Source organism: Micromys minutus (genome assembly GCF_963924665.1).
Source record: "Micromys minutus genome assembly, chromosome: 1".
In the NCBI taxonomy this organism is placed as follows: Eukaryota; Metazoa; Chordata; class Mammalia; order Rodentia; family Muridae; genus Micromys; species Micromys minutus.
In genome coordinates this window covers 58427992-58454495 of record NC_137969.1, presented here as the reverse complement: position 1 = coordinate 58454495, position 26504 = coordinate 58427992, and the positions used below count along the sequence as shown (strand labels likewise).

The window sequence follows — 26504 nt, the reverse complement described above, 5'->3', positions numbered from 1 at the left end:
GGGTGTTTGCCATTTCTAGATAGGAACTTTGATTACCACATGCTCTTTCTTGCCTTTGCACTGGAGTGCCGGTTCAGTATCCAAGCTTTTTTCTTTAAAAGGTCATCACAAAGTCAGAGATGATCGAGTACTATGATGTGAGTGGCTGCTATATTCTCCGTCCCTGGTCTTACTCCATCTGGGAATCCATTAAGGACTTCTTTGATGCTGAGATCAAGAAGCTTGGTGTTGAAAACTGCTACTTTCCCATATTTGTGTCTCAGGCTGCATTAGAGAAAGAGAAGAACCACATTGCTGACTTTGCTCCAGAGGTAAATTGGAAAACATGTTTTTTTTTAAATTTTTTGCAGTTTTCTCTTATAAACTGAAAATTATATTTTCAGTAGCGTTTAACAACCAAGAGAAATATGGGTTTTTTTTTTGTTGTTGTTGTTGTTGTTGTTTTAAGTTCTATTTCTTCCACCCTTATAGCAAGTTTGGTTGTTAGTCATGTCCTCTCACTAGATGATTTGCCCATTTTCTTATTAGTAACAGCAGCAAGAATTTGATCTTTCTTTAACTGATACTGAGAAAATCCTCTACGTTGATATGTACTTATGCTCTTCAAAAGCACCATTAAAACTGTGTCACCAATGGTTTTTAATTTCCTAGGTTGCTTGGGTTACACGATCTGGAAAGACAGAGTTGGCAGAGCCAATTGCCATTCGTCCTACCAGTGAAACAGGTGAGAGGCCTGGAATCAGGAGGAAGCTCTCCAGCTGCAGACAGTGTAAAGTCTCTGTTTCTTACTAGTACTTGGGCTCCTTTCTGGCAAACAGTTTACTGAAGGTGAAGACAGAATGAAGTCTACGCCATAGATACATACATAACGTTGTATGTTAAGCCATGCCATTACAGAGTTCTTTAGCAGTAGGATGTAAGTCTGGTTTTTTGGTTTTTTTTTTTTTTTTTAAAGAAAAGCACCTTACTTTTTGTTTTTTTTATTTCTTTTTATATATTAAGCCATGAATTCATAGGGATTGGGCTCTAGTTTCTAATGTATGTGGCCAAAGGAACAATGCCTTATTTCCTAAAGAGAACATTCCAGCCCGGTCCTCTCCTCTTTCCTTTTGAGTTTGCCATTTTGGCAAGTTACTAGAAGATGGCTGCCATGGCTAAAAGGGGCTTTTCTGTTTTAAACATCTATTTTTGTTTAGTGTTAGAACTTTTCAGAGGGAAACATACTGGAATTATTCTTGGGATTGATTATAAAATTGCAATTCATGTTGTTGTTCATTTAGATTTATATTCCTGTAGAGTTTTTTGTTGTTTTGTTTTTGAGTTATAGAATTATAATTGGAGAGAGTTGTTTTTGAGGCAGGGTCTTACATCCAACTCAAGCTAGTCTGGAACCTGGCTATTTAATCAGGCTAACCTTGAACTCACCGACACCTGCTTCCCGAGTACTATGATTAAAAGTGTACACCAGCACGCCCAGCTTCTCTGGGATTTTTAGAGCACTTACTTTCTTTTTTTTCAATGTTATTGGATATTCTTTGTATTTACATTTCAGATGTTACCCCCCCACTCCCCTCCCTCCTCCTCCTCCTCCTCCTCCTCCTCCTCCTCCTCCTCCTCCTCCTCACTTTGCTTCCATGAAGGTGCTCCCTTTCCCAGTCACCCTTTAGAGCACTTTCTTGTGAACCTGTTATGTCAGTCTCCTGCTGTGGGATAGCCACCAGTTGGCCAAATGATTTTCTTGGAATTAAGTTAGTGGATGGAGTTTTTGGGTCTGGGGCTTTAGATTTGGTGGTGTGATCATCTGTGTTTGGTTAGTATGCCTCTTAGCTCATACTTCTGATGCTTTTGTATTTGCATCTTTGAAATTATTTTGGCTCCAGTTTTTTTGGTTTTTTTTTTCCTTATACAAAATTAGCAGTTTTGTTTTATTGATTGTACATTGCAGACAAGTCATAGTTCATGGTGAGAGTTTTGCTTCATTGGATGGATAGTTTGTGGATCTAACTAAAATTCTGATTCTGATACATAGCTGAATTCAGTAATAACATTAACACCTTTAAGAGAATTAAACAATACAAAGAATGAAAATAGTTTCACATAGAACACAGCATTACTAGTATTCACTCATAGGTTGTAAAGGTAATTAACATGTACATACAAATAGGTGAAGCACACAAAGTGTGATCACATTGGGTAAGTTTCTGTATCTCCAGGGTTATGTGATTTATGATGTTACATAATGTCATTCAGTGAGCCATCACAGATAATGGATCAGACACATTTTAATCCATAAGATTACATTGTGATTTTAACTCTTGTCAGCCTTCAAGTCATAACTGTCTATATTCTCTTCCCTTTCAGTAATGTATCCTGCATATGCAAAATGGGTGCAGTCCCACAGAGACCTGCCCATCAGGCTCAACCAGTGGTGCAACGTGGTGGTAGGTTCACATGTGCTTTTAGTTTCTCAGCTTTTGTGACTCTGGTGAACATGCTTTCTTTCCTTTGTACGTGAAAACAGTTTTTGAAGTATTTTTGGATCAGAATAATTATTTTTGAGTATTCATCATATGAAGTTGCTAATAAAAACCACTTTTTTCTGTGCTGACTGGGTTTGTCCTCTCATCTTGCAGCGCTGGGAGTTCAAACACCCACAGCCTTTCCTCCGCACTCGGGAGTTCCTGTGGCAGGAGGGGCACAGTGCCTTTGCCAGCTTTGAGGAGGCAGCTGACGAGGTAGGAATGGCCCTCTGCCTGGCTCCTGTCTTTAGGCCCTGCTTTATTATTGTGTGGCTTATGCTATGTAAAACCTGTTTGAAAATAAAAAGTTAATTCAAGAGTAAACAAATATGTAAAGATGTTTTTTGGGCTGGGCATGGTGGCGCAATCCTTTAATGCCAGCACTCAGGAGGTAGAGGCAGGAGGATCTCTGTGATTTCGAGGTCAGCCTGGTCTATAAATCAAGCCTAGGAGATAATCAGGGCTTGTTATGCTGAGAACCCCTCACTCATACAAAACGAAACAAAAATACCAACAAAAAATTGCTTATTGAAATTTTTACTAGTAAATTTACTATTTAAATTTTTTGTATGATAGACTTTAGTTTGTAGCAAAATTACAGTCATATGATTAAAATTGATTATTTTCTAAGGTTTTTTTACTCTGATTACTGTATATCCCTCAAACATTTTTTTCCTACATTACGAATTTATATACACGTAAATGTTACTCATCCGATTACTTTTTTGTTGAATATCTTTTTTAAGTCTCACGTTGGCTTCTTTAGCCTTCCCATAAGGTTGTTGTTTGAAGTTCTTTCTTGCATACAACTTGAGATAGTATAGATTGATAAGCCTATAGTGAATAAACATGCTGTAAATGTTGTTACAGGTTTTACAGATCCTTGAGTTATATGCTCGAGTGTATGAAGAGCTCTTGGCAATCCCCGTTGTGAGAGGAAGAAAGACTGAGAAGGAGAAGTTTGCCGGAGGAGACTATACAACCACCTTAGAAGCCTTTATCTCTGCCAGCGGACGCGCCATCCAGGTATGAATGTACTGTGGCTGTGCTCATAAGCACAGCCCATGGCAGTTCTAGCAGGTTTTGCTACTTTATTAGTATTTGGACAACCAAAGTAGAAAACAGTACTAAGGTTTTAAAAAGAAAATCACCAGTGTGTGATCTGGTGATGCCTCTCCCAGTGGTGATATCACTTGGTTAAAAACAATACACAATACACAGAAGAATATTTAGCCATAAAAGGAATGAATTCTGTCATTTGCAGAACCGTAGATGAAAGTGGAGATGTTTGTGTTAAGTGAACTAAAACAGGTACTACTACATGATCTCAATTGTATGTGAACTGTTAAGAAAGTGCTTGTATATAATTTGATAAAGAATTGTGTTTAGATGTAAGAAAGTATATGCGTTACTCAGTAGGCATTAAATTTTAGTTCCATAGGAATAGGATGTCACATTGTGGCTAATAATGGTGGCAGACACCTATAATCACAGCTCTGAGGAGCTTGAGTCTGTGGCCAGTGTGCACTACATAATAAGACACTGTCTTTGGGGGTTGGGGATCTGTCCTGTTGGTGTACAGGAGGGTAACTATCAAGAGTAATACTGTGTGTATTTTTTTTAAATGTTCAAAGAAAGGATTTTGGCAGTTTTTACTAAAAAGAAGTGATAGATTCTTGAGATAAGTTATCATGATTTAAGCATTTAAAAATATGTGTGTGTTGCCTCATGTTGATTTTAAAATCAAATAAAAAATAATTTTTGGGGATGCAGTACAATGCTTCTCTAGTGTGCATGGAGCCCTAGGTTTAATCACCAATACTCCATTAAACTGGGCATCACGGTGCACATGTGTAACTCACCTACAAGTGGAGGCAAGAGGATCAGGTATTCGAGGCTACCCTCGGCTCCATAGTAAGTTCTGTGTTCATATGGTCTTTGAGAGAGCCTTCCCAAATCCAGGGAAAGAGAGAAGACAGCAGTGGGGGAAAGCAGCCACACCAAACCAGTTAGTTCTCTCATGTCAGTCGACTTGTATTTTCTAAAGTACGTGATCTTGTAGTAATTATCTTCAGAGGCAAAATAGTTTAAAATTAAGACCTGTCCTTGGTTATTTTAGGGAGCAACATCACACCATTTAGGTCAGAATTTCTCCAAAATGTGTGAAATAGTTTTTGAAGATCCCAAGACACCAGGAGAAAAGCAGTTTGCATACCAGTGCTCCTGGGGCCTGACAACTCGAACTATCGGCGTGATGATCATGGTCCATGGGGACAACATGGGCTTAGTGTTACCACCCCGAGTAGCATCTGTCCAGGTAAGAATATTTCTGCTTATCGTTTCTTTTGTAAGATTACAGACCATGTTTACAAAGGAAGTTTGAAAGGGAAGATTTCTCTGATACAGAAATAATACAAAATTCAGCCTAGACCACTATATTGTGAAAATAGGTGTACATTTTTGTTATTTATTGTCTCGATAATTTAAAAAAATACTTCATTGAAAACCTCTAAATTTTTCATTAGGTTTATTCATTTTATTTTCTTTGTAAGTATTTTGTCTGCCTGTATGTCTAAGGACCATATGTATCCTTGGTGCCCACCAAGGTCAAAGAGGGCATTGAATCCCATGGGATCGGAGTTAGAGATGGTTGTGAACACCATGTAGATGTTCTTAATTGCTGAGCCATCTCTCCAGCCCCAAAACTTAGAGGAAGTAATTTTTTAATATTATTTAGAATTAATTAAATATACTTAGTAGTTTAAAAGTGTTAGTAAGTGACATTTAACTATTAGTACATATTGGAGACAGATTAGAAGTCATATAGATTTATTTGTGGTCAAGATTCAGTTATTGGAAAACAGACCGAGGATCATGTTAGCAATAAACCAGTTCATGCTGCATCCCTGAGAAGGAAATGTCTCTGCACTGAGCCTCCAAACCAGACTGGAAATCCATTCGTATCAGCTTTCTGTGGTCATGGCTAAAAGCCCTAGGGTTAGAGAGATGGCTTGGCAGGAAAGCTAGCATAACTGCTGCTCTTGCAGAGGACCCAGTTATGGTTGTCTGTGCTTACATTCAGCAATTTACAGCCTCCTCTGGAGGGAGATCCAGTGCCTTTAGCCACACAAGTTACATGGTGGCACACATCTTTAATTCTAAAACATTAGAGGTAGGGGCAGGAAGATCTCTGGGTTCCAGGCCACCTGGTCTATATGCTGAGTTTAAACAGACCAGTCAAGGCTACATAGTGAGATTCTGTCTCAGAGACCCAACAAGCTATAGGACATAATGCCTTTGTTCTCTTTATGTAGACTTAAGTATCTAAACTCTTAGTTCATTTTTACTGAATTTTCCCAAGAAATATTTGGAGAGATGGAAGACCATGTTTTCAAAAGGAAATTTGGAGATGTAGCCAAAATGACAGAGAGCTGAAGAGCTGTAGTCTTCCCAAAAGTGATAAAAAGAGAGGAAGGAGATTCCAGTTCTTCTCAGATGCCATTAGAGATGCTGCAAGAATACCAGGTCAGGTGACCTCAGCAGTCATCACACTCACTCAAACATAGGAACAGAGAGCCACTACCCTAAGGGAGAGACATGGAAGGAAGGGCATTACTTACTGTATGTACATTGGGCGATGAAGAAGGACAGACAGAGTGAACCAGAGGAGGTGATGAGGAAGAGGATGGGAGTGGAGAAGACATGGCTGTCTGGTGCTGTGAGCGCTCAGGCAGCTGTGCTGCAAGTACATTCATGTGCAGCTCAACACTGACATCACTAACATAGCTGATGAGGGTCTTTGTAGAAAAAGTGCTTTTAAAACAATGTAAGCTGTAGCATTTCAAGAAGTTATTATGTGCAGTTACATGTTTTAGCCCTTTTGTGTTGGCTATTATTTCATATTTAATGCCTTTTGCTGGTTTTTAATATAAGTGGCCTGGCAGCCAACTCTGTAGTTATTCCTGTCAGTAGTGTGCTCTGGTTTTTGTTTTTTGGTTTTTTTTTTGGTTTGTTTGTTTTGTTTTGTTTTGTTTTTTGGTTTTTTCCTTTTCTTTTAGGATGCTGTATGTTGTGGGATTTTGGTTTTTTTTTTTTTTTGTTCTGTTCTATTTAAGGATTTATTTATATAATTTTGTGTGTATGTGTGTGTGTGTGTGTACGTACGTGCATGTGTACATGTGTGCTGGAGCACTCAAAGGTTAGAAGAGGAGTTGAGTTGGACTCCCTGGAGTTACTACAGATGGTTGTGAGCCACAATGTGGGTTCTGGGAACCAAACCAGTTACTGCAAGAGCAGTAAGTGTTCTTAACCACTGAGCCATCTCTTCATGTTTTTAATTATAAAGTCATACATTTAAAAGATCATTGGCAGATTTTAACTTCTGTATAGTTCATTATTGTAGGCTCTAAATGATTTTCATTGTAGGTGTCATTAAGTGTGTGTGTGTGTCTTTGGCTGGACTCTAGGTGGTAGTCATTCCTTGTGGAATCACAAATGCGCTGTCTGAAGAAGACAGAGAGGCACTGATGGCAAAATGCAATGAGTACAGAAAGCGGCTGCGCGGCGCTAATATCCGAGTCCGAGCTGATCTGCGAGACAACTACTCCCCAGGCTGGAAGTTCAATCACTGGGAACTCAAGGTAGGCCAGAGTTCTGTTTGGGTAGATTTAGATTTCTGCAAACTTAAGGAATTTTTTTGTTACTCTCCCTTATTTATAGTTAAAAGTTCTTCACTTGAAATAAGTCTGAGTACAGTTGACACTGTGTAATGGGGATTTCTATAGTCTGTGTTTGTTAAACGAATTTTTGTTCAGGAAGAATAGCTTGTTGGGAGAACACTTCATGTATGCTTGGCCTGTCTTTGATACACAGCACTGTGCCTTATCTCCCTAAAAGTTTTGTAGAAAACATTTCCTATGTTAGAATAAAATGATCCTGAGGTGTTTGCACATACAATTAAGCCTCATGTGGTAGTCATTTTGCAGTGCTTATATCTGGAATTTATTCTTGGTGGAGTGAGGCTTCAGTGAGGATGGAGTCCTCACAGGTTTCTGTCCGCCTGGCTGCACATCTACTTTTCGATTTCAGCTCTGCAGACAAAGCCTATCTAGTTCTGACTTCATGCTCTTTATATATTTCATTTACTACATAGCATCATTATTAGTCAATATATGACATCCTTAGTTTCATTTTATATACCTTTAGCATTTACCTTTTTTTAAAAGCTATGATAGAGACTTTTAACTCAGTCTGGAAGTTAGGAGTCAAATAAATATATACCAACTTGCATTATAGGAGTAGTGTAGGACATTTCCTCAGATAGTAGCTGAGATCTTAAAGAGTGGATGCTTATTGGTTGGGGTTATTCACAATCCTCTTCTTTGTCATACTTTTTTACATGTTCCCCAACCTTCAGGGAAGAAACCAGCAACTACTTCTTTAAGGCAGTTTATGTGTGGGTACAAAATGTTAAAAGAGAAACTGTTACTCTTAGCTTAATCAAAGTGTCTACTTCTGAATCCGTCCACTTCCCTTTCCTCTTTTCCTCCCTCTGTTCTCTGAGGGTCAGGTAGGCTTGCTAGCATTCTTTTGTGTTTTCCTTTGGCTTTGACGTGAGTATTGCTCAGCAGCTCTAGGATATATATATATATATATATATATATATATATATATATATAAACACACCTGACTGCAGTGTCAGAGTCCTGAAGTTGTCTTAAAGGATCTGTACTCAAATTTAAGACCTACTGTTTTTCAGAGAGGGTTCCAGACCCTACAAAAGCAAGGTATCGCAGGACCTTAAGGGCTTCAGTCCCCTCAGAGAGCGATCAAAATGCACAAGACTTAAATATGCAGGAGTTGTAAACCGGCACGTAGCTACTTCTTAAGCTCCCTAATGGAAACCTCAAACTTTACCTTAGTGCCAGCAGTCTGAGAGCACTTAGTAACTCCTTCAGCTGTGCATCCCAGCACATCCTTAACCTATAATAACCAGAATCTGAGCTGGGGCCTGGCAAGCAGTGTTTTCCTAAGCCCTGCAGGTGATTCTGATGCATTCTATAGTCCAGCCAGAATACAGGTTTACAAGGAATGAGTCTGGACGTACCAGTGACTAACCCCACAGTGTCTTAGGCATGTCTTTGATTTCAAGATCTCTCTGTGCTCCTCCATGTACCACATGCCATTTGCGAGGAAATGGGATTCACAGTAGATGAAGCCATGAACTAGTCTGTATGCAACCTGAGACACACGTGCAATTTTAACTGCCTGTTTTGTTTTACAGGGTGTTCCAGTCAGACTTGAGGTGGGGCCACGTGATATGAAGAGCTGTCAATTTGTAGCGGTCAGGCGGGATACTGGAGAGAAGATGACGATTGCTGAAAAGGAGGCTGAGACTAAACTGGGAGAGGTTTTGGAAGACATCCAGCGTAACCTTTTCACAAGGTAGCTCTGTAGGTTCACTGTGTCTCCTTTCTTCCTTTCACTAGTGTTTGAGACACAAACAGTGGCTGTGGGGATTACTGGAACTGAAAGTAGCCGTACCCTCCAACCCCAGAGCCATTTATGTCTTATTCCTTCTGTGCGTTGGACTTGCAGCAGGCTTTCTTAAATGCATGTTCCTGAGAAGCTGTGCTCTGTTGAACCAATGGGCTTACTTCAAGCCCAGGCTTTTGTAACATAAATGTAAGGGTTTCACTCATTGGTTCTTAAGTGCCAGTGCAGATGGGTGGTACTCCTTAACTGTGGTCTACAGAAAAGCAACCGTAGTGTTAAAAGCTCCCCTGTGATGGTAGGAGAGATGGCTCAGTGGTTAGCACAGTAGGTACTATTCCTGCAGAGGACCTGAGCTTGGTTCCCAGCAGCCACGAGCACCTCACAACTTGCTGTAACTTCCAGCTCCTAGGGAATCCAAAGATGCTTTTGGACCTTTTAGGGACATACAACCCCACACACCAACACACACACATTAAAAATAAACAACATCTTCTATCAAGTGTACTAAGTAGAGTCCATTACTATAGATGACCAGTGAGAGGAAGGGAGGAAAAACAAAACAAAAAACAAGAGAAAACTGCTTTTCTGTCACTGATGATGCTGGTTTTCCAACCTGTGGCACGACCTGATTCACAGGAAAGGAACCTCAGCCAACCAGAAATTTATCTTAAAACTACACAGACAAGATATCTAGGTATGAAGTTAAGCAATCTCTGTCCCTCAAGTTCTAGGAGACTGAGAACAGAGAGAACCACCTGAGAGCAGTAAGGGCAGGCAACTTTCCAATGCCTCACTCAGAACACTACCCATTTCCAGTACAGAGAAACTTTAAACATACCATGTCATCTAGACACCAGGCAAATCCAAAAGAAACTGTTCAAGACTCTTTATGAATGAGTCCAGAGAAAGCTGCAAACTAGCTGCCTAGAAACAACCAATCACACACCAAAGGTGAGGCTAAAATTAGTTTATTCTCCCCCAATCAGACTTATTGAGAACCAATGTGGCCTGGTATGGTGGTACATGCCTTTAATCCCAGCATTCAGGCAGTAGAGAAAACATGTGGATCTCTATGAATTTGAGGCTAGCCTGGTCTACATAGTGAGACCCTATCTCAATAAATAAACCCACATATATTAGGCATAGAGTATTATAAGGCAAAAAGAATAAACATAACATGGGCTACCTTCCCTAACCTCAGAGCAAACTTCTATCCCTATTGACAGTAGCCTTCTTCTCCCTGCTTCAGGTAGGCAGAGGGGGAAAAACTCCTCTTATAGGTTAGGCCAGCCCAACGCTTCAAAGATCTCATTTTCCAAACCAATCAAGAGTAGCTGTTAGCCTTGGTTACTCATATCCCCTCAGCTTTTCTTTTTTTAGTTTTACATTATGCGCATTTATGAATGCCGGACTGTATGTGTGTGCCATCTCTGTGTCTGGTTCTACAGAGGCTGTGTGTGTTCACATGGGTGGGTGTTGTTCACATGGAGACTAGGGGTCAACCTTCGAAACCTTTCTTCAGGTGCCATCCACTTTATATTTCTTGGAGCTGAGATCTCTCACTGGATTGGAGCCTACCAAGTATGAGACAAGCAAGTTCCAGGCATCCTGGGATACAGCATGTACCATCTATAAGGCTGGTTATAGGTTCTGTGAGCTGACCCCAGGCCTTTGTGCTTAGGAAGGGGTTGAGCTATCTCTCCAGGCTCCAGAGGGGTAATTTTGTAAGAACAAATTATTGTGTATTTTGTTTTGTTGGAGATAGGGTCTCCTATAGCTTAGACTGACTTCCAACTTTAGCCTGGCCTTGGATTCCTGATCCTCTTGCCTCAGTGTCCCTGCTATCACTCCTGGCCTAGAAAATGTCAGCAACTTTTCATTACTTTCTTTCAAATTTGCACATAGGGTCTATACTGAATAGCTCATACTTACTTTATTCTTAGCAGTGTTTTTTTTTTTGTTTCTCTAATTTTTCACTGATGTGCATGCTCATTATAAAAAAGTTGTGACACATGAGAGCAAAATTTCTTGTGGAAGCCATATCCAGGTAGAGTTACAAGGAATATTCTGTGTGTGTGTGTGTGTGTGTGTGTGTGTGTGTGTTTCTTTTTCATTTTTCTATTTGAATGTGGGAATATTATTTGTTCTGATTATGTGAATTCAGATTGTAGTAGTCAGCATGCATCTACTTTTTGTTTTATTTTTTATCTTGTAATTTTCAATATGCATTATATTACTTGCTTATATAAATATGGGGCCTTTGAATAAAAATATTACTAAGGAAAAGCTGGATTAGGATAACAACTCATTGTTAAAAATAAGATAGCAATGTCTACTGGTTCACATTTGATTCTTTATTGTACCAAGTATAAACAAAGAAACACTCATTTTACTGAATTGAGGTCATAGCAATGTAGATCTATCACAGACTTGTTGAGGTTTTCCCTCCTTACACAGCACGGGCTCTCCTGTGTAGCCTAGACTGTAAGACCCTAATCCTCCTGGTGTTTGTGGTATTTCTTGCACTGAGGTACATCCCAGTTTTCTTAATATCAGTCGTGGTTAAAGAAGTCCTGTGTGAACTAGACTAAACTGTTATAACCAAGGGAAGACACAAACCTATGAACAGCTTTCCTGTTCTTCCATGAAACTGGGAAGTCAGCCTACAGGTCCAGTCTCTACAGTGCAGGAACTTAGATCAATTCATTTTATTGGTTCTGTCATCACCTAGAACTTAGTGACACAGACAGACCAGATCACAGCCATGTCAAGGCAGTGCTGGTTGGTGAGGGTGCAGGAGCATGCACATTCTTTCAGGCTTAGGGTGGGATATGCCCATGATTTTTCCTACAAAAATGTGACAGAAAGGGGAAAAGAGGAAACAGGCTTGACTGACAGCTAGCAATCACTAAGAGTTCACAAAGTCTTAGTTAGACCTGGGATTCAGAAAAGAACAACTATCTTTTTTTCCTTCATTACTACATGTGTGACTTTTAATGTAGATGAAAATATTACCTAATACCCAAGGCTTTTATGCAGAACCAGACATGTTGATTTACACTCAGTAATATTAGCTGAAGCAAGAGGACCGTGTTCCAGGCCAACCCTGACTACATATGAGGCCTGAGGGGACAGGAGCGTTGGATGGTATAAAAATGTCTTTTGTTGTCTACTTTTCTTTGTTGTGATATATTCATATCTTCATGTTTCTATACTTCTGCTACAGTGTTACTATTTTCCAAATTTTGTAGAAGGGAAAAGTGGACCAGAAGGATTTGAAAAATAACAGACTTCCACAGGTGGTGTAAGTGGAAGTCAGCAGGAATAACAAAAAATAGCACTTGCCTGTTGTATATGTGGCAAGCTTCTCATATCTCTAGGCTGGAGGTGGTACTGCAAAAAAGGTGACTGGCTTATCTTTGGCCACGGCTAGTAAGGAAGTTAATACTCACAGTGAGTTCTTCCAATTTTCACTATTTTCTTAAATCTTGTTTATCTTGGGATTTAAATGAAACTGTCATATTTATAAGAAAAGTTATGTATTTTTTTATTTATTTTGGTAGGGCTTCTGAAGACCTTAAAACTCACATGGTTGTATCTAATACATTGGAAGACTTTCAGAAGGCACTAGATTCTGGAAAGGTAAGAGACTTCCAAGACAGGTTTCTTGGTTTTGTTTGTGTTCTTCGGGGTTAAGAGTTGACCCCCAGGGTGTCCCTGTGCTGGCAGTGCTGCACCAGTGAGCACATCCAGTAAATTGTAGTGAAAACTCTGAGCTTATACTTGTATTAATATCTTTTAAGTCAGTCACTTAAAACGATTGTACATTATTCAGTTTCATATATTATTAGAATGAATCACTTATGGACTTTAGTATTCTGGTATACGTGTTAAATATGCATCCAGTCCTGTGTCACCAGATTACAAATGAGAAAACTATGGGCCAGAGTCTAAACAAATTAGCCCATAGAATTAGATGCCAGAAGTTAGACTTCCCTAACACAGTTTAATTAATGTACTTCCTTCTCAGAGTTTTAAAGATTTCTTGCTGAGAATGAAAGTGGAAGTTTTTTACAGTGATACCCTAGGATATATCTTGTTCCAGGTGCAGAGAAAATGATCCTTCTCACTCTGCTGATCTGTAAAGTAAATGTTAGATAGACGATCTCAAATCCTATGAGATCCCTACTTCTTCAGCATTTGGCTTTCGTTTACTGTTTTCCTGATCTTTTACCTTTCTGTATTCTAATGCTCCCTTGAGTCATGCTGCATGCTTTTAATAGAAGACTATAGGTCACGTGGCCATCTCTTTTCATGTGTTTTCTTTCTATGCAGTGTATTTATGCATTGCTTTCTCTTTGCTTTATTGAGTTTCTGTGGGCATTGAAGATTGGATTTAGACTTTGGGATGATAGTGTTGGACAGGCCCTTCACTACTATGCTATAGCTCCAGCTATCCTTTTCACTTTGAGTAAAGGTCTCCTTAAATTGCCTAGGTTGACCCTTGAACTCACTGTATAGCCCAGGCAGCTCTTGAACTATTAATTTTCCTGTTTCTCTCTCCTGAAGAGCTTGGATGACAGGCTTATGCCACCAGACTCAGCTTACTCCACTAGTATTTAAATTAAAAGGTTTCATTTACTGTGATAGGATTAGTCAGGTGTGCTGACTGACCATCAAACAACCTTTGAAAGAATCTTAGGAAGTTAGCGTCAGGTAAACCTTGGCTGCTTCCTCTCTGCTTGGCAAAGGGTTGGAGAGGCTCGTCTGCTCACTGACCTTTCAGGTGCATTCCTCCTACTTCCACCTTAGTTTATTATGGAGACTGCGGCACTAGGGGCTGAACCTCAGGCTTCAGCTGTGCTCGGAGGGCGGGAGCCTTCCACTTGAGCTACTTAGTATTTCACGTAGAGACAGGCGAGGTTTTTGGTCACTGGTGAGCCAGGATGGATGTCTTTGAACTTTGGATCCTCTTGCCTCAGGACCTAGATAGCTAGAAATACTTCCTTGTGCCACTAGGCTTTGTTAGAATTACAATTTGTTTCATGTACCACAATCATTATTTTATATATTACACAATTTTATAAATGTACTTTCTTACATATCTTGTTCACAAACATTAAAGGTTTGTAGCTCATATAGGAAAGTGACTGTTACTTTAGCTTAGGTCTTGGGTCTTTTGTCTCCATTTTCATGGTACAAAGAATTTTTTTATTAAAGCTAATATATGTACTCTCTCTCTGATCTCTGCCTTTTCTCTCCATTCCCAGGCCTTCAGGACACACCTAGAAATGTATTACTTCTACAGTCTTAGAAACAGTTGATCAGAATAGCAGTTGATTCATCTCAGAAACTACACTAGCACAGTCAGTCCCCAAGTGAGCTTAAGAGACTTGATCTTATTTCCTAGATCCCAGGTTCATGGGGCAGGCTTTGCAGAGGGACTTTTGTTTTTGAGACACTGCTGTATAGATCAGGACCTAGAACTCATCCTAGCAGGCGAGCTGGAAACTTTCAGAATCACTGATGATTCATGCAGAGTGGATGAGCAGCTTGGCTGCTGCCTCTGCTCTCAGCAGCCCATTCTGTCTTCTGTCTGCCACATGAGGGAGTGCATGCCAAACCACACACGGAAAGGGCAAAGAACAGCCTGGCCAACAGTGCGCTCTCTCCTCCCACCCTGTTGTTCCCTGTGATTGAACTTACATTGTCTGGCTTGGTGGCCAGGTTTCCAGCCCTCAAGTCTTTTCTGGGTTTCCTTTTATAGGTATCTTCCCAGCATTAGCATAAGCAGTGACCCCTAGAAACTACATAATTGCAAACTACTATTGCAAACACTTCCCATTTGGATATGAAAAATAACTGGCCTATCAAACATTTCATTTTATTGAAAGAAAACCCAGGCTAGGGATTTTCTCCCTCCTCTTTCTTCCTTTTCACCCTCCTTTTGGGGGACTGAACAATGTCTGTGTGCATGCTAGGTAAACACTGTACCAACAAACTTATCCTGTTCCTTTGTGTTTGACTTTTGTTTTGTTTTGAGATAGGCACACTTGTACTTGCATTGTACAGACCTTGACTTTGAACTTGTGATCCTTATGTTTCAGCCTTCTAAGTAGCTAGGATTATAAGGCAACCCAGCATTTTCAAATAGGCGGTATATTTTAGAATTTAAATAAATGCCAGGTCTTGATTCTGCCCATTATTAAATAGTCCAAGAAAAATTGAAAGGTTGATTTTCCTGATAAAAAATGACTTTTGTCTTTTGTAAGCCTTTGTACTTTAAGTTATTCGCTTACTCCTAACACCTTAGAAGCATGTGAATCAAGTGCAGCTAGCTGTTTCTGTTACATTAGTCCTCCCCTTTCCTCCTCCTGACGGCCAGCTCTGTGGACCTGCGGAAGAACTGCAGCAGAGCTCACTATGTCCCAGCCGGTCTATCCAGACGCTCTAGTGTGCTGCAAACATGACCTGTGTCTAGTTGTATGAGTGTGGGTTTTGGTGTAAAATACCATTCTTTGCTCTTTTGTGTACTTCTGAGCCAAGTTCCCAGTATGTTTGCAGAGGTACCTTGGCCCCCAGAAGCCTGGGACACCCACCCCCTTTGCTTGAGAGGTGAAAAGAACTCGGGTACTTCTTCAGGAGCCATAACGGCAGGGTACTCTTTCTTCTCTTACTAGGTTGCACAGATTCCATTCTGTGGGGAAATTGACTGTGAGGACTGGATCAAAAAGACGACTGCCAGGTAAGTGTGACCCTGATTGCCTGCACCAAGAAGGGCACAGTGAACAGCAGGAACAGACTCACTTCTCTCTCTTTAATTCCAGGGATCAGGATATAGAACCTGGTGCTCCATCCATGGGAGCCAAAAGCCTTTGCATCCCTTTCAACCCTCTGTGTGAGCTGCAGCCGGGAGCCATGTGTGTCTGTGGCAAGAATCCTGCCAAGTTCTACACCTTGTTTGGTCGGAGTTACTGATGGACAAGACAGAAGGTTCTCCCATCCTTTTTTAAAACCAGTGACACTAAGATCTTCTCGGATGCAGTTTTTCTTTTTCATTTTTTTAAAACTTCTAAAAAGGTCATGAGATAAACAGCTATTCTTATGCCTAAATTAACAGTGGAAAATACTTTTTCTGTAAACAGCCAGGGTAATAAAAACCACGAACTAATTGTATTCTATGTATTCGGTTCATCCTGCAATAGCAGAGCTATATATACAAGGATGGTCTTCGGAAGCCTACTAAGTATAGGCCAAGCTCATGACTTTTAAGAAGCTGTCCTCACCTCAAAGTGCTGTCTTCTTCATGTCCTCTGCACTTTCCCATCTGCCCCACAGTAACATGTCACACTGAGGTCACAAAGGAACAGCCTGCAAGCCCAGCATGCGCATCCGATTCTGTGTCATGCCACACTGATGCTAAGAACCTCTGTGCCTGCTGTGTACCCTACTGGCCCTCTTCTTAGTTATGTCTTCTGTTGGCTTTTTTTCTTCCTGACTTGGCCTCCTCATGATGGCTTCTCGGCTCTTCCCACAATATCAGACAGCATCAATAGGCTAGTGAGTCATATTTTTAACAGCAGCTCGGAGCTCTCCTGTGATTGGTGTCTCACCAACATTTTGGGTCAGTTTGTCCCCCAAATATTTTACCCCTTCATCTCTAGCCCATTTCCTCCTGGTTGGAAGATTAATAATGATAAAATATACTCCGTCACTAACCCAGAATTTGAGTTATCCCAGGCATCCGCCTCCTGCAGCACAGTGCTTGCTATCCAAATTGTTAGGCTGGCAAAGAAAGTTGCTGTTGCTCTGACTGTGAACACCAAACCAGGCTCCATGATTTCAAGGCTGTTGTGGTTTTCACAGTGTACAGTTTATTCAGATAGTTTTTCTTCCTCCAGGAATCACTTTGTAATTCTCACCATTTACAGGCCAAATCGTCAACACTTGAGCCTAATCTGGCTCACTGCTTCATGTTCTTTAATGCAACAAAGACTTGTGCATTTCTCCTGCAGACTGTGTTTCCTGTCTGCCTGTTCGCCTGCAAATGCATTTCGTGCCTCATTTGGAGCTTACTTAGTAAATTTTTTTAAACCTTTATTTACTTGGTAGGGGAAGTATATGTTTGCCTTGGCACATGTGGAGGTCAGAGTTTGCATGAGTTTGATGGAGTTTGGAGCATGTGCTTGACTACTGAGGTTCCCTCCCTCTGGAGCCAGGCTGATGCCCCTACCCCACCCTCCGACAGCTTGGCAGATGCCTTGTCTCAGCACTTCTTTTCAGGTCTCTTTTCCATGAATAGTTTTCAGAACAGAAAAACCTTTTAAAGAGATTAAGATTCTGTGCCTTGCTTTGATGGGCGAGTATGACTTCAGTATTAATAGAGGAGGGAAGGGATGTGGGGTAAAAGCAGGTTGTACTTCCTATAGCAACAGAAAGTGTCCCAGGAGGCTGCAGATTAAATTCGTCACACTTCCTGAACAGGCAGCTCAGGAAGTGAAATGCTTGTAGGGCAAGTTTACAGACCTGAGTCTCAGCTCCCGCCTGGCATCCCTGCGATCCCAGCTTTGAAGGCAGAGACAGGAAGATCCTGGAGATTGCTGGCTCACCAGTCTAGCCCGAGAGTGAGCTCTGGCCTCCACACCCACTGTAAGGCAGGAAACACAGCTTGCTGATTGGAACCACATACTTGTGCTCTGAATCAGTTTCTTCCTTGCTGTGGCAGCTCCAAATGCTTTGTTTTACTCTCTATCCTCAGATCAGTGTAAACTGGTTTTCTGGGAAATGGGGAAAAGTCAAATCTTCCAGGTTCCTCTGCTTGTACAATGAGATCGTTAGAACAATGTCTAGCACATCACGCATAGTTTAGCTACAGATTTCACAGGGCCAACTGGAAGTTGCTGCTAATCTGTGGCTTTAGTTTGTCCTCTAAAAAAGTGTATATGTTGATTTGGAGAAAACTAATAGAAACTAAAGAAATGAAACTGTTTATTTTGATTTGTTTTTCTAATTCATGGCAAAATCATAAAACAAAAATCACACATTTTGTATTTTATATTGTGACCCGAGGTCATCTAGGAGGGGAGTGGGCCTCTGGAGCTGTTTTTATTTTTTAACTATTATTCTTTTGAAGCTTCTGATGAGTAGAACAAACACTGAATAGCTGGAGTTTGGTGCCCCCCACCCCCTTTCCAAAAGTCATTATTTAAGGAACTCTAGTTACAATAAAATAGGAATCATTCGCTAAAATCGCATCTCTGATAAATCGGATTGTTTCTAAAATTGGGGGTCAGCTAACATATCAAAGCGTTTTCAAACTAATCTGCCAAGTGTGATGCCAGTCTGAGCTCATAGCACTTGAGAGGCTAAGGCAGGAAGATCATGAATTTGAGGTCAGCTTGGGCTGCATAGTGGGTTTGAAACTGGCCTGGACTCATCATGAAATGTCCAAAGTGAGAAGCGTGGGTGCTTTTTTAAGAGGGTGCAGGAACCGTTTGCTTTAAATTGACAGCCGGAAGCCAGTCATAGTTATCTTTGGGGAACTAAGGAAGATGTGGTCCCAGGACCCTACTACAGAAGCCTGCGGATACTCAGGTCCCTCATCTGTAGACGATAGAGTATTCCCATGTAGTCTGAACTCATTCACCACATCCAGTGCTATGCAAATAGTTGCTACATTGGTTGTTTCCTGTGAGTACAAATGCAGTTTCCAGTTTCTGTTTTTGTTGAGACAGGGTTTCTCTGTGTAGTCCTGGTTGTCCTGGAACTTGCTCTGTAGACCAGGCTGGTCTCAAACTCAGAGATCCGCCTGCCTCTACCTCCTGTGTTCTGGGATTAAAGGTGTACGCCACCACCACCCAACTCTCAGTTGTTTTTAACCTGAAGTCAATTGAATCTTCAGATGTGGAACCCATGAACTTAGATGCAGACTACATGACTTAGAGTCACAAAAGTGGTTACTTACCCAGTGCTCACTGCTGCACTGATCCAAGTTCACTAGGAAAACTGTTTATATACCGTAGCAATTTCTAGTCCTTCATGAAAGAACTTTCAAATGATTTCACTGTGCTAGTAGACTTTGCTTTGTAGGAACTGGACAGAGAGCGTTTCATTGGACTGCTAGTTGCACAGCTCTGAGTCTTGAGTACAGAATGTTTGATAAAACAACTGAAGAGAAGACATTTTGATCAGCTGTGAGAAAATTACCCTTATTGTCATTATTAATTATCTATTCCGTAGCCATGGTACCCAGTGTAGTAGCTTCCTCGCAGCTTGTCGCTCCTACAGTCTAGAAGATGATCACCAGTACCCACTTGGTAGCAGGAGAGAACAGACTCCAAGTAGTTCTCTGACACGCATGCTAACCTCCATTCAGTAAATGTAATGAAGACAAACCCTTTTTAATTCAGAAAAGCTATATAGTAGGTGGCTGTTCCAAACAATATAGGCCACTTGACAACTGCTAAGTTTAAACACTGTAAATGCCTACAGGATAAGTTTTTTTTTTTTTTTTTTTTTTTTTTTTTTTTTTTTTTAAGTAGAATCCAAATTTGTTCCATCAGTTAAGTTATTGTCTGGCTCTCTTCCTAAAGCATTGTGTCACTCACCCCTCCAGTTTGAATGTCTGAACCTTTCCTGACAATTAGGGGTGATGGTGATTTCCTTGCCTTTCTTGTGAAGACTAAAAGTGGGGTAGCTTACTTGGGGGTTGAATGGGTAAAAAAATGGTGACTGTTCCTAGGTATGGTGGGAAAGGTTAATTGTAGATATGTGGGAGAGCATAGCCAGTGGCAGGGACATCTGGGTGAGACTAGTAGGATATGTCCCTGGACCATGGGGGAGAGAGGGGATCCAGGTGCAGCTGCCAGCAGGCCTAAGGGTACAGAAAAGAGCAGGTAACCAAATGGTTGGATTATGTAGTGAAGAGCAGCCCAGCCCCCTACACTCGGTAGGGTAGTGGGCAGGGTATGCCAGCCAGGAGGACCCCTTCACAGGTAGGGACTGAGGGATGCAGGGAGAACCTGGCAGCCAGGTCCACTTTGATATGTTAAGTAGGCACCTCAACCATTTGTCCCAGGTTAGAGGTCAGTGGGTAAAACAGAATGACTGGTATAGCTCTGGTTTGGCAACCCTAGAATGTTCCATCTCACACAGATTACATTCAAACTACACACTTGGGAGACTAGGCACGGCCATTGGTGCCAAACGGCTTGCTTTACTACCTGCTGCCAGAAGCTGGGAAGCTCCTCTGCCTGTGGGTAAGCTCTTTTCATGGAAAGACGTGCAGCCCTGTAATTAAACATCCAAACAAACAATTCTCAAGTCTACACCTGAAGCCAGTGACTGCCATTTCCACAAACCCAGGCTCACGTGACATCGCTTGCTTAATTGCACTTTAAACTGCTTTATGACTTTATAGCAGCCTATAAAAGGCGATTTTCAAATATGACAGGCGCTGAAAAGCTGAAGGGGAGAGTTATCCAGGGGTTGTAATCTCTAAGTCTGCTAGGAGTTCTTGCCTTCCCGAGAAAAAGAAAGAGGAGCTGCCGTGGCTATGGGTCGATACTCGGGCCGAAGCTTCCGTCTGATCCTCATGTGTGTGGTCAGTGTGGTCCTCTTCGTGCTGGAGCTAGCGATTGCACACATAGGCAACTCCCTCTCCCTTGCCTCCGATGCCTTCGCTGTCCTCTCCCACTTGTTGTCTATGATCATCGGACTGTTTGGCGTCAGGGCCACCAACGTCAGGCAGCACAGGAAGAGCACCTACGGCTTTCTCCGGGCGGATGTCCTGGGGGCATTTGGCAATTCCGTGTTTGCGGTGGCCCTGATGTTCAGCATCCTGGTAGAAGCCATCAAAAGGTACATCAGTCCCCAGAAGACAGAGGAGCCCCTGCTGGTTCTCAGCGCCGGAGTCATCGGGCTGTTTTTCAATGTCCTTAACTATGTCATCTTCTTAGAATGCTGTTACTGCTCAGGGCCCAGGCCCCAGACAGACACGGAAACAGGTAAATACCTCCCTCCAGGTGGCAGTGGCAAATTTGTTGAGTCTGGCAGGCCTCTTCGTTCCTGTGACTTTACAGTAAGTAGGATTGCTTTCCGTCTGAAGTTCCTTGTGAGTGAAAGTGTGTTTAGACAGGAGAGGAACTACAGAGCAACTGAAGTCTCCCTATGTGACTCACTTTGGTTTATCTGGCTGTGACATGGCTAGGTTTGAATATAATGTTAGTAAATTAATGTCTCCATAGAACATGTTTTAAAAATGCTGGATTACCAAGCCACTCTGAGAAACCAGTGTATCAAGCAAATAGCAGGAGTATGTTTGGGGGATGTTACAGAAGTGAGAGAAATTAGATGATGTAGAAAATCTCATTTTGTGGATAGAAATGTGTAGTTATTATGCACATTTGTTCTTGGAAAATACTTTCAAGTCTTTAGAAACCAGTTAACTGGGTTACCCTTTACAAGATCAAACTAAATCTTGGACAAGAACAAGAGCTCCTTTAGGAGGTGGAACCAGGGTTTTTAATCCCTCAAGAAGGCATGTGTCTGTGTCTGTCTGTGAACGAGACAGACTTTAAGAGAAATGTCTAGTGGCTCTTTTAGGAGTTTTATATTGTGAGCAGAGCAGATGAGCAGTGTCCAGCCCTGGCCATAGCACAGGCAGTGGTAAGAGTCTTCACAGCCTGTTTCCCCACCTGCCATATGGAGACGGCAGGCTCCACATGAAACGCCGCTTGTTCTAGCACTGGGCAGGAACTTGATAAAGGCTGTTTATTCTTTAGCCACAATACGGAAATTAGTATCATTTGCTCTTCAAGAGACTTTAATGCTGACCGGCTTCCTTCGCACTAGTAGGGACTCAGCTAGTCTGGGACCTCTCCATGTAACTTCGAATTCTTCATTTTAGTTCTGGCTCTGCTAACTCCAGCTGCTACGTCTGTCAGCCATCTCTGCCAGCAGAGGACCTGTTTGAGAGCACCCGTGTTGTTAAGAACTGTAGAGGTGAACACATAATCTTCATCTGTATTCAGCTAAATGTGTAAACGTAGTCGGGTCCCCTTACTTGTAAAAGTTATTAGTTAACTCCAGACCTTACGCCTTGGCTGTGTTAAATATCAAGCAGAAGCGGCCACTCGAGGGTCTGGTTTGTGCATATCATTGTCATGTAAGTGTAAAGCTTGAAGATGCTAGTGTCAGTCAAATGCCTCCATCCTAACCGCATACTTATGTCTTCAGGTGTTCCTTGAAAGTCTAAGTTGCTTTTATTCTAGAGTTCAACACAGCAAAAGTGCTCAGGAGACTCAGACACACATGAGAACTGGTGCAGCTCTACTTTACAAACCACACTGTTTTTAGGGAACTCTTAGCTCTTACTTGGGAAATGGTCTGTTCCAGTGTGGTGTGTCTAACTTCAGATACTAGTCAGAGACTTAACAGGGAACTTCACCTGGAGTTTCTGTGGCCTTAGTTTCCCGGTGCCTTGTCTTTTGACCATATTCTATGCTAAAGCCTAAACATAGTGCTGGTATAAGGGCTGTAGACATTGTGATCATTCTTATTCTATTAGCTTTTAGTTTTGCTTAATCTTCTATTAGAAGTTTCAGTGGGGGAACCGTCCAGTTTGCTTTAGGGTAGCTACTGGGCTTATCACTATTGACATACCAAAATTTACGTTTATCAGTGTTTTAAAGCCATATTTTGATGCACTTATTACCAATGAATTTAAAGAATATATACGTTAAAATTTATAAACTGACAATAGCCCACTATCAGTTGGCTCATATTTTAAGAAGAGCTATAGTTAATTCTTCCACATTAACATAACAAGAGTTATAAACTATAAGGGAAAAACGTCTTCCATTGGACTGTGTTTTAGATAGGACTTTGCTATAGAATCTAGGTTGGCCTTGAACTTGTGGTCCTCCTCAAGTCTGGATTTTCAGATGTATGCTGACATATCACCCCAGTTTCTGTACTTTAGAGGTGCTTGTGAACTGAAAAATTCACACAGTCCAGGGATCCACCACTTTTGTACAGTCTGAAGCTAGGGAGAGGTTTTTCTTAGTTTCACCAGTCAGTCTCATATAACCAGATATACGTGATGTTTGATGTAACAGAAAAGGGAAAAACAAGAGGACCATTAAGTTAAATGACATGTTATCAAATAATCTGTCAAGATCACATATCTGGATTTGAGGAGTAAGTTATGCTGGACAATTGGCTGTGCACAGGCAGCAATTTCTTTTTAACCTGGGAGAAAATACCTTTTTAAAGAACAACATCTGGACACACATGCCTGCAGACCCAGCAGCAGAGATGCTGAGGTGGGAAGATAGTAAGTTTGGAGACCAGCCTGAGTTACATAGGTTTCAGGACATGCTGGACTACACGGGACACCTAAGTGGCAAGCCTGATCTCTTAGAAAGGATGAAGAATGTAGAAAGGAATATAATCCTGGTATTAGGAAGTAAGCCGCACAAAATTACTTTAGCTCAAATTAAAGGCAGAGACGATGGTAAATAGATTCATAATTAAAATTTAGTTCTTTAAAAAGGCAACTTGCAAACTAGGAGTAGTGGCACACAGCTATAACCCCATGTGAGTAGAAGAAAGAAGACAGAATTGGGGAAGGAAAAGAGGAGGGAGAAACGGAGAAGGAGGGAGAAATGAGGAAAGGGGGAAGTCAAGGAGGGGACAAGCTGGTGATGCTGGTCCCCTAGTCTGTTCCCTAACCACCCTCACTTACAAAGCCATCAACATTATGGAATTTTAAGATTATTTTCTTCATCTTTCCCTTAGGTTTGTATTTTTACTCTGCCTTTTCATTTTAGCTAAAAATCCCAGCCCCATCTACCCCTAAACGTACTATTCATTGTCAGTGCTGGCCCCAAGTCATGCCTTCTTGGTCCAAGGCTTCTCAAGCCTCCATCTCCTTTCTTCTCCCTCTCTCCCTCTGGCCTGTCCTACCTTCACCTCTTCCTTTCCTGTTTAAGGGACCTTCCTCTGCAGTTCGCTCAGCTGGTCTGACCCTACCAACCTCAGAAGCTGGGATACAGGTGCATACCTCACCCTGTACATTATTTATGTATGTTACATATACCATGCAATGTGGTTACATTACAGGTAGTCCTGGCAGGAGGTTTGAACACTGTTGTATACACCTTCTAGGTGAGCCCCATGACTCTCCCACCGGTAGTGCTGGGCATAGTGAATGCAAATAGGGTTCCTTTCTTGAGAGACAAGTCAGGCTCAGGGTGTAAGAGAAGCAAGGGGGAACTTGCTGCTGTTTTCTCGGCCATGAACATTACAGAGTAAGTTACATGTAGGAACTTTCACAAGCTGCAAGCTGCATGTCCCTCCAGCACTTGGAAAGCAGAGGCAGGAGGATCATGATTTCAAGGCCACCCTGAGCAATGTTGTAAATATAAAAAGAAATAAACAAATGAAAGGGAAGAGAAAAAAAGTGCAAACTAGTAGAACCTGGTACTTAATAATTGGAAAGGGGCAGACTTGTGGGTAGCCATGCTGGGTGTTCACGGTCATTTTAGGGGGCATGAGGTGTAGGGTCCCAGAGACAGTCACTCTTGCTTGCCTACTGATGTTCATAAGTTTGGAGAAGCAGCAGGTGTGAGCACATGCCTTAGCTCCTGCCTTCTCTTGAACCAGAAGCTGGTGAGTTTTCCAGCATCCCTTTCTCTATGCGTGTGACGGTTGACTAACTTCTCTTCTGCCCATTAAAGGGTTCTGGAGCAGTTCAGGAGTGAATAGGGAAGACTGGGAAATGGGTGTCTTTTCAAATGTGATTCAAACTCAACAGAAGGAAACAAGAGCCCGGCCCCACATTCTCAGACATTTTATCCTAGTGTGTTGGTTATTCTCTGGCGGTTACCTGAATTGAATGTTAATCAAGAATAAGTGTGTGTTGACAGCGTGCGAGTGTGCTGACAGCTCAGTTACATACAGCTGGAGAAATCTGCCTTCACAAAATAATTATCTGGAGAGAACAGTTCCTATTCTCATTGTTTCACGCAGGGTCCAAAGGAAAATAACTGTGACACTCAAAGCTATTTGCCATGGTCAAGATTAAAAAAAAATTGTAAATGCAATACCGAGAGTCTGCACCAGTAAAACCATAACACACAATCAAAACAAATGTGACATTTACACACTTTGTGAAACATCACATGTAGATCTGTAACTACCACCCAAACCCCCAGAAAGCCTCCTGCTGCTCTTCTGCAGCCACACCCATCACTCCCATCTCTGTGTCAGGGACAGCGCGCACACACACACGCATACACACACACACACACACACACACACACACACACACACACGTCTTACGTCTTGGTGGTCAATGCTGTTTCAATCCACTGGGTGTTCCTTGGAATCTTTGAAAATGGCTTTCCTCTTTCAGGACAATGCTCTTAAGATCCATTGCTCAGGCCTCAGTGGCTGCTGTCCTCTGCATCAGCAAATTTTCATTGTATATTCAACCACTGCTGTTCACACAGCTGTTGGAGGTGAGGGCTCACGTCTGCTGTTTTCTATTTCCTGTCTGGTCTTTTAAATTGTTTTTTCTGCTTTCCTTTTTGGATTTCCTTGAATGCTCTCAGAGTTTTGTTCTTGAGTTTTCTGCCGTATTTTTCAGGACATCTTGGAATGCGGTCCTGTCAGTAGTCACTGTAGGTGTCACTGTGCACCTCTAAATTACTGTGAGCTTCCCTCATGAGTGAAGCTAAAAGCATCTTTAGTTTATCTTTTCCCTCCCCAGGCTCTGTTCTTGGCCTCCCTTCTTCCTCCCCCCCCCCCCTCTATTTTCATTTTCCATTGCTCAGATTTTTTTTCTTCAAATTTGGTGATTCCTCACTCTAAATTCTTTTCCTCTCTTGAGCTCATCCATAGAGCTGTTATTTGTTTTGTTGTTGTTTTGGTTTGGTTTCTGTGTTAAGGTTGTTTGTGTTGTGTGTGTGCTCACACATGTTTGTGTGTATGGTGGCCAGTGGTCAACCTCCAGTGTTGTTTCCCAGGCTCTTCCCACCTTGTGCAATTCCAAGTGTGTGACAGTTTACATGGGATCTGCACATCTGACAGTTTACATGGGATCTGCACATCTGATTGTTTACATGGGATCTGCACATCTGACAGTTTACATGGGATCTGCACATCTGATTGTTTACATGGGATCTGCACTTCTGATTGTTTACATGGGATCTGCACATCTGACAGTTTACATGGGATCTGCACATCTGACAGTTTACATGGGATCTGCACATCTGACAGTTTACATGGGATCTGCACATCTGACAGTTTACATGGGATCTGCACATCTGACAGTTTACATGGGATCTGCACTTCTGACAGTTTACATGGGATCTGCACATCTGACAGTTTACATGGGATCTGCACATCTGACTGTTTAAATGGGATCTACACATCTGTTTACATGGGATCTACACATCTGACAGTTTACATGGGATCTGCACATCT

The 26504-nt window shown here is 41.6% G+C and overlaps 1 protein-coding gene across 1 annotated transcript in view; it reads left to right on the top strand.

Moving 5' to 3' along the window:
* Positions 1 to 16190, top strand: part of EPRS1 (glutamyl-prolyl-tRNA synthetase 1) — a 63993-nt gene extending 47803 nt beyond the window's left edge. The window contains exons 22-32 of the mRNA XM_080930570.1: positions 102 to 311; positions 652 to 724; positions 2362 to 2441; positions 2634 to 2735; positions 3390 to 3545; positions 4639 to 4836; positions 6986 to 7159; positions 8803 to 8963; positions 12578 to 12656; positions 15695 to 15759; positions 15842 to 16190. Coding sequence (XP_080786696.1) covers positions 102 to 311; positions 652 to 724; positions 2362 to 2441; positions 2634 to 2735; positions 3390 to 3545; positions 4639 to 4836; positions 6986 to 7159; positions 8803 to 8963; positions 12578 to 12656; positions 15695 to 15759; positions 15842 to 15992 — 1449 coding nt within the window. The 3' untranslated portion in view covers positions 15993 to 16190. The remainder of the gene's footprint in view (positions 1 to 101; positions 312 to 651; positions 725 to 2361; positions 2442 to 2633; positions 2736 to 3389; positions 3546 to 4638; positions 4837 to 6985; positions 7160 to 8802; positions 8964 to 12577; positions 12657 to 15694; positions 15760 to 15841) is intronic.
* The last annotated feature ends 10314 nt before the right edge of the window (positions 16191 to 26504 follow it).